At 53.0% G+C, this 19,158-nt stretch overlaps 1 protein-coding gene across 1 annotated transcript in view; it reads left to right on the forward strand.

Moving 5' to 3' along the window:
* Positions 1-19,158, forward strand: part of GFRA2 (GDNF family receptor alpha 2) — an 84,688-nt gene that overhangs the window by 24,052 nt on the left and 41,478 nt on the right. The window contains exon 4 of the mRNA XM_026519064.4: positions 7,651-8,005. Within this exon, the coding sequence (XP_026374849.1) occupies positions 7,651-8,005 (355 nt within the window). The remainder of the gene's footprint in view (positions 1-7,650; positions 8,006-19,158) is intronic.

Below are 19,158 nucleotides of genomic sequence, written 5' to 3' on the forward strand. Positions count from 1 at the left end.
GTTATACGCAGAATGGGCCCAACTTTTGACATCTTTGTAGTCACTACTCCACCCAGGCCCGTGGCTTCTCTCTCTTACTTTTGCTTCATTAAAGAAACTTTAGCCACTTTACCCTTCCTTCGGCCTGTGAACACACCAACCTCATGTCTGTCTCAGGACCTTTGCACCTGCTTTTCCTTTTGCTTGCGATTCTCTTACCTTGGATTTTTCGCATGTTTCACTCCTCCTGCCCACCATTCTTTCTCAACTTGGATGTCACCTCCTAGGACAGCCCTCCCATCCCCCATTCACTCTCTCCTGAATTCCTTAGGCTTATTTTCTTCATAGCACTTATCAGCACTTTAAATTACCTTATTTATTTGTTCATATGTTTATTATCAGTCTTTCTTTAGATGGAAAGCCTCTGGAGAGAAGGGACTCTGTCTTTCCAGTTCACGGCTGGATTTCTAGGACATGTAGTTAATACTGAAAATATTTGTTGACTGATAGCTGTGTGACTGACTGCCAGCTGACAGGGACTTGGGGTCTGTGCACAGAGGAGGCAGGTGCGGCTGTGTGCCCTTGTATATATGAGTGTGTTTCTGTGTGTACAGAGTGGGTTTGCATGGGGCCAGAGTGGACTCCTTTAGCCTGTTTCTTTTTTTTTTTTAGAGATTTTATTTATTTATTTGACAGAGATAGAGACAGCCAGCGAGAGAGGGAACACAAGCAGGGGGAGTGGGAGAGGAAGAAGCAGGCTCATAGCGGAGGAGCCTGATGTGGGGCTCGATCCCATAATGCTGGGATCACTCCCTGAGCCGAAGGCAGACGCCCAACGACTGTGCCACCCAGGCGCCCCTCCTTTAGCCTGTTTCTAAAGGAGGTGGGATAGGAGCTTCCTCACTCCCTGCAGCCCTCAACATCTTACACGTGTGTGTGTATGTGTGTGTGTGTGTGTGTGTGTGTAGGGGGTGGGGGTAGGCAGGAGAATCACAAAATGTGGAAGACCATACAGTTCAAAATCTGTCATTTTTCCGGTGAGGGAGTAAGACCCCGAGAGGCCAGGCTTGTCTGGGGAGTGACACACTGGGAGATGCAGAGACAGAATCAGGCCTCCGACTCCCACTCTACTGGCAGAGCTGCAGAGTGTGGCCCAGGAGCCCAGGGTGGGCTTGGGGCTAGACATTGCAGCCGGAAATGAGATTAGGGGCAAGCGACCAGGCTGGCACTTTCCCGGAAGGCCAGAAGGGGAGCGGAAACACCCAGCGCCCCATTGGTTTGCAAGTCTCACAGAATGCGCTCCACACTCACTCTGATGATTTCTGCTCCCACAGGGAGAGGCTTGTTGGTGGTGGGAAAGTCTACCGTGATGAGCCTCCTGGCTGGTTTGGGGTGAAGCCCCCAGGGGGCATGCTCTGATGACCACAGAGGACCGTCACTTGCCTTCTGCCGAGGGTGGGTTTGGTAAATGTGTGCCGGATCCGGTGTGTGCATGTCTGAGGAGCGGCGCTGGCAGCCCAGCCTCCGCGCCAAGTCAGTCGTCCTGCAAGTTGGGAAGGCAGCCTCAGAATCATGGGGGAGCTGGCAAAATCCAGATTCTTAGGCCCCAGCCTCCTTGACGGGGAGGCTCGGGGCCTGTGCATTTGCGTGTAACAGGCACTTCACACGACTCACAAATGCACCGAAGTTGGAGAGTCTCAACCGTACACCGGTTACTTCCCTCCCACCGCACGCGCACGGCTGCTGGAATGGGGGATGGGCGTAGGAATAAATACTTTTATTTTAATAGCAGTGCATTTTAACACATTAGAAAAATTCACAACTACCATAGGTGTTATCATTTAGGATAAATCTGGGTAGGTATTAAAAAATTTAAAGGGGTGACTGGGTGGCTCAGTCAGTTTAGGGTCTGACTCTTGGTTTCTGCTCGAGTCATGATCTCTGGGTTCTGAGATCAAGCCTGGTGTTGGGCTCCAGGCTCAGGGTGGAGTTGGCTTCTCCCTCTGCCCCTCACTGCCCCCCCCTTGTACGTGCGCTCACTCGCTCTACAATAAATATATAAATCTTGAAAAAAAATTTAAAAAGTGAGTCAATTGAAGAAATTTAAACATTTCACTTAAGTATTAAGAGATTTATTTAAAGGAGAAGTTAATTAAATATTTGTACATGTGGTACTGGTAACATGGCTGAAATGATAAAGGTGGCCCTAGGTGACGGAAGGGTGGCATACCCGGCTCCATACAAGCGTCACACACTTATTTCAAGGATAGCAGTTTGAAGATCTCGGGACAGATGGTCATTGGCTCAGGGCAGCACCCCAGGAGGGAAGAGGGGAGGCTGGTGAGGCTTGGCTGGGGTGAGGGAGCCCCTCCACAGTTGTTTTCCTGGCCCTGCCTTCAGGGCGGACAGGGAGGGAAGATGTGAAGAAGCCAGGGTGTCCCCCCCTCCCCCCAGTCTATAGCCGGGAGGGGGGGTTCACTGAGGTTTTGGAAAGTAACAGGCCTGGTTCAAAACCTCTTCCCCGGGGCCGCTGTTTCCCTTTACTGCTTGGCCCATCTGGGCTCCTCTCAGCAGGCCTGGGAGACCCGTGTGGGGAGGAGCAGAGTGAGTGCGGAGAGCAGGCTGGCCCAGGCCTAAGTGACCTTCTAGCTCTGGAATCCTTCCTGTGTGGTCTCTGCCAGGGTTGGGTATGTGTGTGTATATGTGTGTGGGGGGGAGGGGTAGCAGGGGTGTCCCTCCCTGCCCTTTGGACATTTTAGTCAAGGGGCTGAGACCCCCACTGGGTGAGGCTGGTGTTTGCATTCAGGCACTTCCTCCTTCCTCCCCCAGTGGGGGCTCTGGAAGAGAAAACAAAGCCTTCTAGACCCAGGGGAGAGGGGCTCAGGGGTGAAAGAGAGGCAGTGCGTGTGGGAAGGGGCTGTCTGGTCGGCCTGCCTGCACGGGAACGTGCCTTCTTGCTAGGAAGGAAAGCCGAGCCCAGGCCAGCCGCTGGGGCTGTTCCCCACCAGGGCCGGTACCCACTCTGGGAGGGTTGGAAGGGGCCGTTCCCCACCAGCGTGGGCACCCGCTCCAGGAGGGTCGGAAGGGGGATTTTCCCTGAGACTAGGCAATTGCTGTTATTGTTGCCACATTTATTGTTTTTTCTAGGAAATTTACCAAGTTTTGGCCCAGGGGTTTACATTTCCCGCCCCCTAGCACAAGCTTTCACTATTCAAGCTCCAAATGGAAGGCACTGAGGCTGTAATTATGCCGGCATTAGCTCAGGAACACGCTGAGAGAAGCAGGAGCGGAGCACCTGGGGAACCTAAAAGCAGCCGCGGGCCCAAATTAGCTGCTGCTCCGTGTGCGGAGTCGCCCCACTCCTCTCGGGGGGCCCTAGCCCTCCTCGCTCCCCTCCACCTCCGCCCCAGGGTGCTTTGCTCGCTCTTCCCTTCTGCCCGCCAGCATCCTGACAGGTGCAAGGAAGTGGAAGCACAGCCCGGCTGGCCAGGGAGAAGCCTCTGGGGGGGGTGCCCCCAGAACAGCCTGTGTGCAGACGGGCATCCTTGGGTCCTGGCCCCAGGCAGGACGGTGTGGCCACAGCTCCGCGACTGCTTGGGCAGCCACACCCCACTGTGGACAAGCCGCTGTTTTGCTTTCCTGGGCTCCTCTTTCGCTCTCCATCTCCAGGCATCCTGAATTGCTGTCAGCTCCTCCCAGCTTTTGCCCCAGCTCTTTGTTGGCTCAGCCTGGGACCCGCTTTGTACTCTTTTTGCCTCCTCTGACCCATCCTGCAGGTTCTGCAAGATGCCACTGCTCCTATGACCCCAGGGCTGGGCACGATGCTTTCCTGTCTGCTGCCACAGCACCCTGACTTCCCTGATGCACAGTTCAGCTCCTTTGTTTCCAGCTGGGTCTCTGAGGAAGTGCTTGGCACACAGTAGGCCTTCCATAAAGATTTGTTTATCCAATGAGTGGGAAAACCGACCTTGATTCCCTTTCTGCCTTAATCCCCTTTTCGTTTTTACACGAAGAAGAGAGGGAACTTTTCTCTTTCTGCCTTTGTAGCGCTGTTGTTGGCAGACTGTCAGGGTGAGGCCCAGTCTTCGTCCATCGTCCCCTGACTTTCACATCTGAGCCCTTCCAGGCCACACTGATACTTGATTAGAGTGTTCTTGTATTGACCACTGTTGCTGGCTGTGTCAGTTTGTCTTCTTTAATACTATTAGCCAACAGCTTTTGAGTACTTGTTAGGAATTAAATATTGTTCTAAGTACATTTATTCTTTCACTCGTTAAATTTGTCTTCAATACCTACGATGCACCAGACACTGGGAAATATGGATACAGCGGTGAGTACAACCAATAAAGCCCCTGCTTTTATGGAGTTTATATTTGACACAAACAAATGACTAAGGAAGTGTATACTATGGTAGATGTTGATGAGTTGGGGGAAAAAGATATCAGAGTAGGGGTAATGGGAGTGACCTCTTACTATGCATAGTGTGGTGAGGAAGGATTCACAGATAAGGTAGCATTTGAACAGAGACCTGAAAGAAATGAGGAAAGGTAATGGGGGAGAGCGTTCCAGGAAGAGGAAGCAGCAAGTGCAAAGGCCCTGAGGTCAGGGCACAGTCCAGGAAGAGCAAGGAGGCCCTTCTGGCTGGAATGGAGGAAGTGACCAGGAGGAGTAGGAGGTGAGGTCTTATAGAGCAGTGCTGACTAACAGAAATATGAGTCACCTATATAATTCTAAGTTTTCCAGTAACCACATTAAAAAAGTAAAAAGAAGCAAGTAAAGTTAATTTTAACAATATATTTTAAAATATATTTCCATAATATTATTGCTTTAATATGTAATCAAACTAAAAAAATTATAAATGAAATGCTTTATATTATTTTTATTTTTTCTTAGCACATCTTCAAAATCTGGTGTATATTTTTGAAATCTGGTGTGGACATTTCACTTTGGGCTAGCCACATTTCAGGTTCAAGGGCCACATGTGGCCAGTGGCTACTGTATTGGACAGCACAGATATAGAGCCTTGAAGACCATACCCTGAGTGAGATGGGAAGCTACTGGAAGCTTTGGGGCCCAGGAGCATTATCTCTCTGCCTTGGGTTTTCACTCCAGCTGTGATGAGAGGATTTTTTTGAGGCAGGGGGTGGGGTGGGCGCCAGGACAGAGCAGGGAGACTAGGAACCCAGGCTCCTGGCAGCATGTGGTGACGATGGCTTGGACCGTGGTGGGAACAGTGGTGGTGGTGAGAACTGGTTGGATTCTGCATACAGTTCGGAGGTGGAACTGCCTGTTTTTTCTGATATGGTATGTGAGTGCGAGAGGAGTTACGGAAGTACCAAGATTTTTGGCCTGAGCTACTGGGAGGCTAAGTTGTTTTCAGAGGGATGAGGAGGACTGGGGCTGGGGAACAGCCTTGCGGGGAACATGTGGATTTGGTTAAGTTTGAGATGTGGGTGTCAGCCTTTCAGGTAGAGTGGGCAAGCAGGCAGTTGGACGTATGAATCTGGGGTTAAGGGGAGGTCTGGGTGGAGACAAGCCATGAGAGCCCCGGGGAGTGGATGCACAGAGAGAAGAGGGGGCTGAGCCCCGGAGAAGAAGGCGGAAGGCTGCTCAGGCGAGTGCAGGGTGGCCGCAGGAAGACCAGCGGAGAGGGGAAGGGCATGAGGAAAGGGGGCCAGAGGGGGCCACTGGCTGTGTCCAGTGTCCTGATGGGCTGAGGATGAGGAAGCCCCAGGATCCCTGACCACTGGTAAGAGGGGTGGCTACCCCATCCCACCAGGCTGCAGTGGGTCCAGGTGACACCAGGAAGGAAGAAAGAGACTGTTAGTAGGGACATCTCCTTTGAGGGGTTTTGCTTTCAAGGAAGCAGAAAAATAGGGTGGTACCTTAACAGTGGGTGTATGGTCATGAGGAGGCTTTTTTTCCTTAAAGATGGGTGGTGTAACAGCTGATGGGGATGATCTCGTAGACAGGGTAGTTATCACGCAGGAGAGAGAAAAAAGTGCGCGATCTCTTTCATGCTCACAACAATGCTGTGTGGGAGGTACTATTTTGCAGGTGGGGAAACTGAGGCAAAGGAAGATTCAGTCCCTTGTCCAAAGCCACACAGCAGGGCTGTGTCTAATGCGGATGGCTCAGTTCTAGAACACCCAGTCTTAATTGCTATGCTATTCTGTCTCTTGATTTCCTAGCTAGATTTGTGAGCTCTTCGAGAATTGGGACCAACTCTTACACATCTGTATCTGACATAGCATCTAGCAGAGAGGGCTGTGCGGAGCTGGGGTCTGATAGATCTTTAGTGACCCAGAGACCCAAACACCAGGAACAGTGCTGGAAATGCTTAGGCCCTTGTGCTGGCCACGGGAGGGGGGCATGGTGTCAGCCTCCCTCAGCCCACGTCATTCCCAACACCTTCCAGGACCTTGCGTGACGTGGGTAGTCCTCACCAAATATCAGCAAGCATTTACTGGGTGGATGAAGAATGAATGAAAAGGCTGTGGCTCATTTGTCCTAAAAGCTAAGCCGATGGTGTGCCCAGTGCTGGCACTACTGGGTCCGTGCTCTGGGTTACTACCAGTGCGCTGGGTGACCTGGGCAAACGCTTGCCCACCTAGCTCCTCGGTTTCCTCATCTGTAAAATCGAGAGGTAGGGTTAGGTGATCTCCCATCTGGCACTCACCAGTATGTGTCAGGGGGGCAGGTGCACACTGGGTTCCTGCCTCCCTCCTCTGTCTCAGCAGCATGGACAAGAGGCACTCTGTAGGTGGGGGCTCGCTGGCAGTGGAGGGTCAGGTGGTCGTTAGAAGAGCTGAGACCTGTGGGATGGGGTAGCCACCACAAAGGGAACCCGACAATCCCTGAGAACCCTGCTTCGTGTCCAAGACATTCCACTCCATGGGCAGCGATGCAAAACTCAAAGGCATGGCACTAACGCCAAAGTCAAAGTCACCATATCCGGCACATCTACCCTTCAGCTGGTTACGTGCTCAGCCCTGTTAGAGTCCGAGGCTGGCCATCAGCCTCTGCCGCATACCGCCGGGCTCCCACCTGCACCGGTCCTTTCTAGTGGTTCTCCGGACTGACTAGCCGCTGCAGCACCCCTGCCTTGGGGCACTCTGAAATGCGTAGGACAGCTTCAGCGGTCCGACTGTGGTGGGGGCGAGGGTGGTGGTAGTGGTGCTGTTTGTACTCCGGCTGCTGAAGGTCCCATGAGGAGAATGGTCCCTCCCTAAATGCCAGCAGGACCCTTGACCAGAAGCCTGCTCAAGTGTGCTGCTGGCTGGGTGCTCAGGGGCCTGGGGGCCCTGACTGCCTCAGCTGCCACTCAGCTGTATGATCTCGAGCCAGTCATTTTATTTCCCGTTACCCACGTTTGGGAACAGGTGTACGAACACCTAGCTGCTTGCCATTTTGGTTGTGATGAATTTTAAACAGGACTGAATTAACAGTCATCATCAGAGCTCCCCACAGGTCCAGTTTGCTCTGTGCGAGGCACTGTCCTCGTGGACCTGGTTATACACTCGTTTAATCCTAGCTGCCTGTTAGGCGTCCCCACTTCACAGGTGAGGAAACGGAGGCAAAGGGCATCATGAATGCTGGGAGGCGTCCCCAGGGAGGCTGTGGTCTTCCCAGCTGTGCAGGCCTGTGACCGGCTGTCTCCTTGCCCTCCAGGGACAGGGGCAGACCCGGCGGTCAGCGCCAAGAGCAACCACTGCCTGGACGCCGCCAAGGCCTGCAACCTGAACGACAACTGCAAGAAGCTGCGCTCCTCCTACATCTCCATCTGCAACCGCGAGATCTCGCCGGCCGAGCGCTGCAACCGCCGCAAGTGCCACAAGGCCCTGCGCCAGTTCTTCGACCGCGTGCCCAGCGAGTACACCTACCGCATGCTCTTCTGCTCCTGCCAAGACCAGGCGTGCGCCGAGCGCCGCCGCCAGACCATCCTGCCCAGCTGCTCCTACGAGGACAAGGAGAAGCCCAACTGCCTGGACCTGCGCGGCGTGTGCCGGACCGACCACCTGTGCCGGTAAGCGCGGCGCCGCAGCTCCCGCAGAGGGGGGCTCAGGCATGCGCAGACCCGGCTGCCGCCCACGTCGTGCATTCATTCACTCATTCATTCATTCGGCGCAGGGGTAAGGTTTGTCTGCCTACTCCGAGCTCGGCTCGTGCATAGCGCCGGGAAACCAAGGTGAGCAAGCCAAGGAGCATAGAGTTTCAAATCCTAGACCCCTAGAGTCTGGACTAAGGAGGGACCTTCAGTGAATTCGGTCCCCGTCTGAAGGAAGCCGCCACCTTGAGGAAGCCGTACCCTCATGTCTCGGGTAAATCACGGAGGTAGAGCCCTCCCCACTGCTGGCTGAGCCAGGCGGATGCTCGGGTGGAGTGCCGGTCGGAGTCGGACTGCCTGGGTTTGACTTTTCTGCTCACTAGCTGTGTGACTTGGAGCAAGTTGTAAAGATTTCTTGAGTCACATTCCTTCACGTGTAAACAGGAGTTAAAATGCCCACATCCGGGGTTATCATGAGGATCCTGATGTGATGTGTGCTCGAAGCTTAGCATAGAGCCTGGCTTAGAGGAAATGCTTAGTAAGCGTAGCCTAATTATTAGGAAGGCTTTTTGGGTTGTCATTACAGTGAGTTGAAATGTGCGTCCTTACCGTTCTTCTGTCTTCTCTGTTTTTTTGTGAAGCACTTATCTAGCCCATGTTGCACCCAGCACTCGGTTCTAAGGGTGTGCAGAGGTGAGCATTGCGCTCTGAGAGGAACAGACAGTCCAGAAGGGGAGCCAGACAAGGCAGCGATCCCAGGGCAGGGGGATGAGGGATGTGGGCTCTCAGATGAGGCAGCATGGGGGAGGGGCATCTGCCTCAGCCTGGGGGTCCAGCGAAAGGTGCCTTGAGCTGAACCATGAAAAATGAGAAGGAGAAAGCCAGGGAATGTTGTCAGCTGGAAAGGGTATGCAATGGGGAGGGTAGGAGAGAACCTGGCCTTATGGGGCGCTGCGGATGGTGGGTGCACGTGGTGAGGGCTGTGAGGTGGGGAGGCCACAGATGGGGCTGCTGGAGAGACAGAAGTCACAGTAGAGCAGATATTCGGAGATTGCTTGCTGTGTGCAGGATGCTAGTTTATTATGTGGTTTATCTGATTTAATTCTCACAGCAAAGCTACGAGGTATGTAACTATTATCATTTTTATCTGCCAAATGAGGAGATTGAGGTACAGAAGGTAGTTTGCCTAAGGTCGCACAGCTCATACATTGCGGAGCTGGGATCCATCTATCCTGCGGCTTTCCAGGGTAGCGTACTGGCCTGGCTTAAGACGGCAGCTGTAGGAGTGGAGAGAAGTATATCGTTTCAGATATGATTGGTAAGTAGACTTGACAGGACTGGGCAATTGGTTGAAAGTTCGTTCCCTGGAGGCAGAAGTCATTTCTGTTTGTTTACGCCACGCCTCGTCCTACACAGAGCCTGGCACATGGCGAGCACTCCACAAACATCACTTGAATGGATAAATGCACCGCTGTGTGTCCTAGTGAAGTAATTAGGGGACGAAGGAGCCGTTCAGTGTGTGTGGGGGGGTTTGGATGTGCAGCATTTCCAGTGCCTGAAGGGCCATTGCCATCCCCTTGACCATGTCTGGGGGCATGCCCAGTAAAGGGGCTGAAGTGGAGAAGTGGGTTTGGGAGTTGTTGGGCTCCTCGTTGGTGATTAAAGCGCCAGCAGTGAGTGGAATGGTGCAGGGTGGGTTGGTGGAGCCCAAGAGGGAGTCTAGGCTGGAGACGCCTGCAGATGTGGGCATCCCCAGTATTTTGGTGCTAGGAGAAGCTGTTGGTGTGGATAGTGGGGCAGAACTCTGCTGGAAACACCAGTTCTTCAGGGAGGGGCAGAGAAAGGGGGGCTTGTGACAAGGAGGCTCGGAGGTGGACAGACAGCCAGGACAGAGTGGGCCAAATCCAGAGAAGGGGGTTCCTGAGGGACGGAGTGACTGAGACATGGTGCCTCATGGTGTGTATGTGTGTGTATGTGTGTGTGTACATGGGAGGGGTGTGTGTGCGTGAGAGTATGAGCGTGAGGGTGTGGGAAACTGTATGTGTACAGTGTGTATGTGTGAGGGAGTGTGGGAATCCGTGTGACTGAGTGAGTGAGTGGAGGGTGATTGTTTCTTATGCTCCTGCAAGCCTGACTTACTGACCCATGGGCCCTTCCTCCATGTCCACGAGGAGCCCAGGAGGGGACGGGTGGCTGGAGGGGGTGTGTAGAGAAGAGGCAGCCCAAGCTTCATTCTCCACCATGCCCAGGAAGGAGTGCCCTCCCTTCCCTTGCTAGCACTGGATCCTTTTAGGTATCTGTCCTTTAGGGTGGGCACCACAGGTGGCAGTCTTTACTGTGAAATGGGAGAGCCCAGTGCTGGGGTGTTTGGATCAGGAAGTGGAGACCCCAAGCCTTCCTTTCCTGGATGCTTCAATGGACAAAGCTGGCTTTGATGGGGGTCATGGGCTCAGCGTCTCTGAGCTGGCTCTTTTAGGATGAGGCCCTCGCCTGCGGCGTCTCTCAGAGCCTGCCCCGTGCTCCAGTGCTATAGCACCCAGTCCTCGCTTTGCCAAGCCTGCCTGCCCTCTTCGCTTTGCTGCGAAGGAAAACGGGGGTGGGGGTGGGGGCGGGGGCGGGGTGGGGAGCAGGCCCAGCCATGCTTCTCCCTGAGTGAATCTTGGCCCAGCGTTCCTGGGGTGCAGCCCCTCCAGAGCCCACCTCGCCTGGCTCTACACTAAAGCAAGCCTGTTAGTCTGCTTTGGGGCAAACCCAGAGGCAGGCCTTGCCCATCCCCAGTGTGATAGTTAACAGGCTCTGCTGTGCTGTCTTGTGAAATGTCACTAAGCACAAGGTGCTAGCGTTTAAAGAAGCCTTTGGTTAAACAGGACATCTCCTTGCAGGGCGGGGGGTAATGGGAAACACGTCTGGGTCCTCCCCTGGCAATTTGGACCAGGATCAGCATGGAAGCTTCCTACGCTAGCCAAGGTTCCAACTGGCCCAGAAGTTGCGCATTCTGTCTCTAGCCTTTGTCTGGTTCATATCCCACGAACCTTTAGGGCCGTAAACTTAAGACCAGGAGAGGCTTTTCCCTTTAAAGTCTTCTGATACGGAGTCTGGAAAGCCTGGAGAATCTCTTGGAATGAATCCATGGAATTTGGCTCAATTCTCTCACCCCAGCCCTGCAATGGGCCATGACCTACTTTTTTTTTTTCTTTAAACACCATCTTTTGATTTCTCCTCTCTGCTTACACTCGTAAGGTTGGTGAGGATTGTGTGTATGTGCATGGGAGTGGGGTGTGTGTGACTGGGAAGTTGTGGGAAGATGACTCTGTTGTCCCGTAAGCTGTGTGCCTTTCAGGCCTTGTTTGGAAGAGGCTCTCTGAAATGCCCTGTTCCTCTTGGTCTACTGAGAGGACATAAATAACTCAGTGTTGGCCCCTTGCCATGTCCTGGGCTGTAATTTAACCTCTGGGTGATGAGGATGTGTATAAATAGATTCCGGCCTGGGGCTACCCTGGCTGCCTGGGTCTCTTCATGTGGTGGCCACTGTCCTTTTCCAGGAGGACTGCTGGGAAGGCCAAGGGGTTGGGGTCCCCTCCATCAAGGCTGTGCACAGGGAGCGGGGAGGAGTCCCTTCGGCAAGCTTGCCTTCTTGCTTAGCTTGGGGCATGTCTGGTGTCTGTAGGCAGTGTATATGGACAGGTCCAGATTTGATTCTTGGCTCCCTGGAGTGGTCCCTCAGGGTCCTTTGGACTCTTCGTAGAATCTGTTGACTGATGTTTTTAGTGGGTTATCTCCAAACAGCAGCAAATGATTATTTGCAGGGGGTGTGTGGGCTCTGGGGCTTCCAAGCCTTCACTTCTTTCAAAGGAGAGGGTCTTGAATATCTTGAAATCACATACAAAGTCTCGTGTGTATGTTCCAGAGAGAAATGCGTTGCTTTCATTAGATCTTCAAAGGGTTTCTTGACCTCTCAAAGCTTAAGAGCCTCTGCCTTCTCTAGGTGGCCGACTTGGATGGGCTGCCTGGAGGATTGTGGGTGATCGACTGAGGAGGCCTGCCATAGGCATTGGGGGGGAGGCAGAATGGGTGCCTGATGGACTCTAGCCAGTGCTCCTGGGCCCAGTGGGTCACCCGGAGCAGGAGGAACGTGGGGCTTAGGGACATTCCTTTGTTCATTTGACAGCTATCTGTTGATCCCCTACAGAGGGCCAGGTCTCGTACTGGGACTAGAGAGTAGTGAGGTAGGTGGACGGCCTTGCCCTCAGGGTGCTTACGGGTCCGTGCGGCACACTGCGTTTATTGCCTCTGCCCCGAGAAACTACATGATTGCATTTGCTCTCAGGTTCTCTTGCCATCACACTTCTGCTCTGCTACCTGCCAGGTCTTTCCTGGGCCACTTTGGTAACACTGAGAGCAGCCCTTGTGGAAAGGAGCCACACACACATGAACCTGGCTTAGGGGCCTGCCGGGTCTTGAGCAGAGCTAAGAGCCAAAAATTCCGGTCTTTCCCCAGAGCAAAGCTGTGCCCAGGAGTGCCCTGGAGTACACAAGTCACCGTCTTTCTTGCCAGTGGAGGGAGACTCTTCATGTGGGCAGCATTATGGGATCTTCAGCCTTGCCGGAGACCCCGAAACCCGTCTTCCCACCGGGGACCCCATGCTGGCTCCTGCGGCTGGCCTCAGTAGAGGTCCTCCTTGCCCTTGAGCTGTGGGCCAAAGATGCTCGAATGACTCCTCTTGGAATTTCCTGTGGTGCCTTGAGACCCAGCTGGAATGTTGAACATTATTTTGCTGAAGGGTCTGGGAAAATAAATAGGGCAGGAGGCTGCCACCTGCACATCTAGTTTACGTCTGCCGGCTCTGCCCACGGCAGGGGTATTAGCATGGCTGGGCAAAGAGTGCCTTTCACCTTTACCATCCAGGCTTGCTGTCTGGGCATCTGGCCTGCATAAGGCTCACAGCCCACAGAGATGTGGTGGCACACCCCTTGTCTAGCTGAGGCTCCCTCTTGAGTCCTGCACGGAACCCCTGCATTAGTGGATGATCAGAAGAAGGAATGACCCATTCGGGGGAGATGCCACTATGCAGGGAGAATCCTTTCAAGTCAGTAAGGTTTGGTCATTCCAGAGGCATCACCTCCAGTTGTGTGTTTGCTGACACAGGACCAGGGCACACTTTTGGCTGCCTGCATCTTGCACTGTTCACTGGGTGCCTTGGTTATTTCCACTTGCACTCACTGACGCAGGTGCTCTCCTGCTTTGCTAGTTAGTGTCTTAGTCCTACTGCTGCGAGAACGGAATACGATAGCCTGGGGGGGCTGACACAACACACAGCTCTTTCTCACGGTTCTGGAGGCTAGTAGTCTGAGATCAGGGTGCCAGCATGGTTAGGTTCTTGGAGAGGGCCCTCTTTGGGCTTATGTCCTCATGAGAGAGATGTGGTGTTCTTCCTTTTCATATAAAGGCACTTATTCTATCCTGGGGGTTCTACCCTCATGACCCAATCACCTCCAAATACCGTCATACTGGGATCAGGATTTTAACACATCAGTTTGGAGGGACATGAACGTTCAGTCTATGGCATGAAGACTTACCCTACATTCACAGCCTGTTTCGTCCTCATGTCCTGGCTCTGTCTTCTACTGAAGCTTTCTAGAACTTATCTCTATCCTTCATATGGCACCGATCACATGACTTTCCTTTAATACTTTATCTTCCCAGTGAGGTCTCTGGTTTTTTATATTCTTATTATTACCATTGTGTTGACTTGTTTATTTAACAAATATTTACTGGGGGCCAGGCGCTGTGCTAGACACTAGGTACTTACTGGAGAACATAGTCAAGATGGTCCCTGTCTCCCTGGAGCGTATAGCCTGATGGCAGAGATAGGAGCAAACATTTGCAAAATGAGCAGGACATAGAAATAGAGGATCATTGGGAAGGAAGGGGGGTGCTACTTGGACTGGGTCAGGAAAAGTTTATCTGAGGAGATGACATTTAAGCTGAGACCTGAAGCACGAAGCAGCCAGAGGTAAGACAGATGGGAGAGAACACTTCACACAGAGGGAATAGCATGTGTAGAAGTCTGGAGGGGGAGGGAGCTTGGCCTTGCTGGAGAAACGAAAGGAGGCCGGCGTGGCTAGAGCTGAGGGGACCCGGGAGAGAGGAACAGGGGCAGATGGGAGCCGGGAGGCGGGGCCGGGTCACACAGGGCCTTGCAGGCCACAGCAGGGAGTTTGGATTTTGTTGTAGATTGAAGCATAGTTGACATACAGTGTTACAGTAGCTTCAGGTACGCGACCGTGATTTGACAATTTATCTATTACGCAGCGTTCACTGCGGTAAGTGTAGTCACCCTCTGTCACCAAAGTTATTACAACATTATTGACTGTTCCCCATGCTGTACGTTACATCCCCGTGACATATTCGTTTTTTAACAAGGAATTTGGATTTTTTTCTGAGCACAATTAGAAAGAAGCTTTGAAGCCAACTAGTGACATTATTAAAATCATGATATGAAAAGATTACTTGGGCTACTGTGTGGGGAGCCAAGGAAAGAGGCAAGAATGGCCTCATAGAGCCCGGGAAGAGGTATATAGTATCTAGTATCACAGACCAGAGGTGCTGGCCGCTCAGGCCAGGGGGTGGCCGTGTGCAGGGAGATAAGTGGGCAAGTGTGAGATATTTTGGAGATGGAAATGATATACCTTGATGTGAGAGTGAGGAGATGAAGGAATTCAAGGATAACCTGCTGCCTTCTGGCTTCAGCAGCTTGCTGTGTGATCGTGCCATTTTCTGAGATGGTGAAGGCTTGGACAGGAAGATAAATCAGGGATTCCATTTCGGGCATGTTAATTTTGAGATGCCTTTGAGCCATTCCTATCTGGAGCTTGACGGGGGTTATAAATTCTGGGGGTCATTAGCATATTTCTGGTATTCAAGGCGAGGGCAATGGGCAGGGTCTCCCAGGGAGAGGCTGGCCTGAGCAGAGGCATTGAGAATGTGCCTGTCACCTTTAAGGGCCTGGTAAAGTGTTGGTGGTGGTATTATGGTGTCAGGAGGAGACTTTTGAGAAAGAGGGAGTGGACAGCTGTACCAGATGCTGTTGAAAGGTCCAGAAAGATGAGGACACACAGCTAATCATTGGATTTGGGAAAGTGGAAGGCACTGGTGACTTCTTCCAGCAGTTTGGCTGAAGAGGTGATTGCGGAAGCCTGATCAGAGCTAAAGAAGTTTGTCGGTTGGTTGGACAGAGCTTCCTGGAAAGGTCCTCAAGGAAAGGAAGCACGTGCAGCATGGAGAAGTTGTTCATCTGTTCAGTGGAGAAATGGCCAAGGGGAACGTATCCACTGGCTTGGCTTTGAGAAGTGTAGGGTGGGGGTCACCGCCCCCATGGGTACTCTCAGGCGCTCCACCATGGCGCTCTGCAGGGCCTGGGGCCACACCCTTGGCCAGGGGGAGTCTGTGATTCTGAGGCTGCTCAGCCCTGGGGAGAGCCCATGGTGTGGGCCCCATTTTCCTGACGATCTCTGATGGTGACCCATACACTGCAGTATGAGTAGAGCCCTGAACATCACCGCCTTCCGTGTCCTCCCTGGGCTCTGAGGGCTGTGACATGGCTGCCACTGACTCAGCTTTTCTAGCTATGACCAAAAGGGTCCTTAAAATGTGAGAAGAGACCTTTCTTTAAGCCCCATGCTCTTCTGGTCAACCTACACGATGCACCCTCCCAGAGAAGACAGCCTGGGGCAGCCCAAGGAGCCTTGCTTTTTCAGCTTTCTGCAGCAGAGAGCCACACACTACAACACTGAGGAGTGTTTGAGAGGTGCCCCCCGGGCTACCTGCACTGGCATTCCTCTCCGTGGTGTTCAGGGGGTGGGACGTGACTTTTCCCATGGTCAGCCAGGATTTGTTCTTTGTCCTCTTGGGGTGGTATCCACAGTGGGGAGGCAGCCCTGTTCCCCTTCTTCCTGGTGTCCTGGAGCTGGCTGACCCCTCAGGGCCCATTTGGAGGCTCTTGTGGAAGACTTACAGCCCTCATGTGGGCGGCCCTGTTATGCCAGGGTCTCTGAGGTGAGGAAGCACATGAGCACTGGTGCCCTCACCTAGAGTAGAAGCAGGACGCTGAGTTGTGCATGAAGAGTGGGGTACTCAGTCTTCAGTATGGAGCAGTAGGGAATTGGGGGTAGCTGTTCACAGCCCGCCTTGCCCAGGGCACCTTGCTTTAGTCCGGCAGGGGTCCTTCCGGCGTGTGACTTCTCCACCACTCAGCCCATGGCGGGGGCTCTCTGAGCACGGTGACTCGCTCAAGCAAAGACTCCCCAGATGTATTCTTCATAGGGCGGAATGAAGCGGCTGGAGTCCCAGTCCGGGCTTCAGATCCCCACCCTGGCAGTTGTGTGAGCTCGGGCGGCTTCTTTAACATCGTGGAGCCTCTGTGTTCCCTGTCAGAACAAGGGCAGTAACGTAATGATGCCACACTGAAGCGTGGTCACCGTCTGATGGGACTCCGGTGGGTGCTGAGCCCGGGATGCTTAGGTAGACCCCAGGCCTTCCCCACCGAGGCCCACTGCCGGGGGCCGTGGCAGAAGGCAGCTTCGGGGGCTATCTGAGCTGAGTTCGAGGGGGGAGTAGGCCCACACAAGGAGGCGGCGTCTGGTCCTCACAGAGGGAATGTGTGTGTTGTTACGTGGGGCCCGATGCAAACGCGGGAGAACCAGTTTGATTTCCTCCAGAAGACAGTGGGAAATCATGAAGTCTTTTAAGCAAGAGAATGACATGATCCTGTCGGTGTTTTGGGAGGATTTCTTGTGCTGCTGTATACACATTGGTCTGGGGAGAGTGAGGCTGGAGACAGAGGGCCCCGCCGGGACCGCATTGCGATGGGGCCTGAGGTCAGGCGGAGGCAGAGGGCTAGTGCAGAGGGGCCGGGTCAGAGACACACTTTGGAGACCTTCAGAGGTCACTTCCGGGGGACTTACAGGATTGGGACTGGGGGGGGGAGTCCAGATTGATGCCATGGTCTCTGGCCTGGTGGTCTGCTGACTGCTGAAGCCATCACCTGAGAGTCGAGAGGAAGAGGTGGAGGTCTAGGCACAGAAGAAAGATGTCAGGGTTTCAGACCTGTTGCTGGAAGCAAGTGGAAATCCAGTGAAGTGTTGGTGTATGTGGGAGTTCTGGAGAGAGACCGGGCCTTGGGATCAAGATTATGGGATTAAGGGAAGTAATTCAGCAAGAGCAGTGAGCGTGGGGCCTGGCACATAGGCACGAGGTAAACATTAGTTCCTTCAAAGAGCGTATAAGCTCATTTGGGGAGACAAGGCTCACACATGTGAAAACATTAAACACGAAGAGGAGGCCCCAATTAATTAAATGTTGTAAGGATGAAACTGCTTGCCGTAGGCATTCAGAGAAGGGGAGACCTGTGGCTCGAAGAGCCACGGAAGGCGGTGTGGAGTCAGGGTCCTGTGGCTGGAGTGGGAGGGAGGGCAGGCACCAAGGGGGCAGAGGCTTCCAGGGGAGGGGGACAGGAGGGAGAAGCAGGACCGGGCATGGCTTGTTCTAGGCAGGGGGAAATGTCCTGCTTGGAGCAGAGGGTGCCACAGGTGGAGGGGGGAGAGTGTGCGTGCATGTGTGTGCGTGTCTGTGTGCGAGTCTGTGTGTGTGTGTGTGAGGTTGGAGCTTTGAGATGCCCTGGGGAGACACAGAGCAGAGAGGGGCTCCCCGCCCCTCCCAGGCCTCCCACTGTTGGTCCCAATTCCAGCTGACGCAGGGGTTTCCAAACTTGTTGCTTAGTTAGAGGAAGAAACAGAATTGGGTGAGAAGGGTCCTGGATTAGGAGTTATACTAAATCCTAATACTGCTCCAGGCCTAGTTCTACCCTTTGCCGGTACTAGACTGTGTTCTTGCTGGAAACTGGGATGGGTTGCGTTTTTAGGAGTGAGTTCCCCGTCCTCAGTGGTACCAAGCAGAGGCTTGAGGGCCCTCACCAGGCCTCAGATGAGTGTCAGGTTGGATGGGTTTTGTAACTTCCTTCTGAGCAGGTGTGACACAGATCTCCTGTCTCTTGGGGTCCAGTGAAGAGAATGGGTGTGATCTAGGAGACTCCCTTCCCTCACCTTTCCATCTTTCTTTTTTTCCCCTCATTTTTAAAATGGAATTCACTTTACCATTTTTACTCATTATAAAAGTGATGGGCACTCACTATAACACATCGTTCAGGCAAGATAGGCATACTAAAGAAAGTAGAAATCATCTTCAAGTCTAACACTCTGAAATAAGCCAATAAGCCATGGCAAACATTTTGGAGAAAATACACTTCCAGACTTCTCAAATGTGCATATACATATTTTAACAAAAATGATGTCATGCAGTACGTGCTGTTTTGTAAGCTATTTTTTTCTCTAAATATATTGTTAACATTCAGCCTTTGTCACCATCTCCATACGTACAGGTTTCCCGGATTTTGATGGAGGTTTGGTCTTCCTTACGGGTTTGTGTCCCTGGGGATGACAAGCCCCACTCATTCTTCATACACCTGTGCATTCACTCTTCTCACTGGAGTACCTTGTGTCCAGGTCCAAGCCTGCAGGATGGTAGGGGACAGCACATTCTAGGCCCTCGGAGGGCAGGGGGTACCAGGCAGCAAGATCCCCAGAGAACTCTCGGGTGCCTGACTCAGGACTTCCTCAAGGTGGAGGGGAGGACGGGACTAGAATGGAGCAGGGTCTCCACAGTGGGTGTGTGTGCTTGTGGCTAGTTTCTCTTTGCGGGTTTGGGTTGCTCTCAGCTGGAAGAGGTCACTAAGGAGAGTGTGGTCTGTTTCCTCTAACTTCTGAGAGGCAGTGTGCAGGGAGAGGTCTGTAATGGAGCCAGTGAATTTTAGAATCGAATATACGGAGGCCTCTTTAGCAGCTATCCAAACACGGAAAGATGATGCCCAACCTGGAAAATTTTAGGAATCGGTATGTGTATTGGCACCATTAAAAAATAAGCTGGCTGGTGGTGTTGAGAGAAAGGGGCTGTGGGGCCCATCGGAGAGGCCTGGCCTGGAGAGTCCTGGCAGGCTGAGCCTGGAAGGAAGGTCTGGGGCAGTGGTGTATTTTCTCCACTTGGTTTTCCTAAGTGCTTTGCTTCTCTGGGGGAGTTT

This window comes from Ursus arctos, unplaced genomic scaffold (genome assembly GCF_023065955.2).
Source record: "Ursus arctos isolate Adak ecotype North America unplaced genomic scaffold, UrsArc2.0 scaffold_11, whole genome shotgun sequence".
Lineage (NCBI taxonomy): Eukaryota > Metazoa > Chordata > Mammalia > Carnivora > Ursidae > Ursus > Ursus arctos.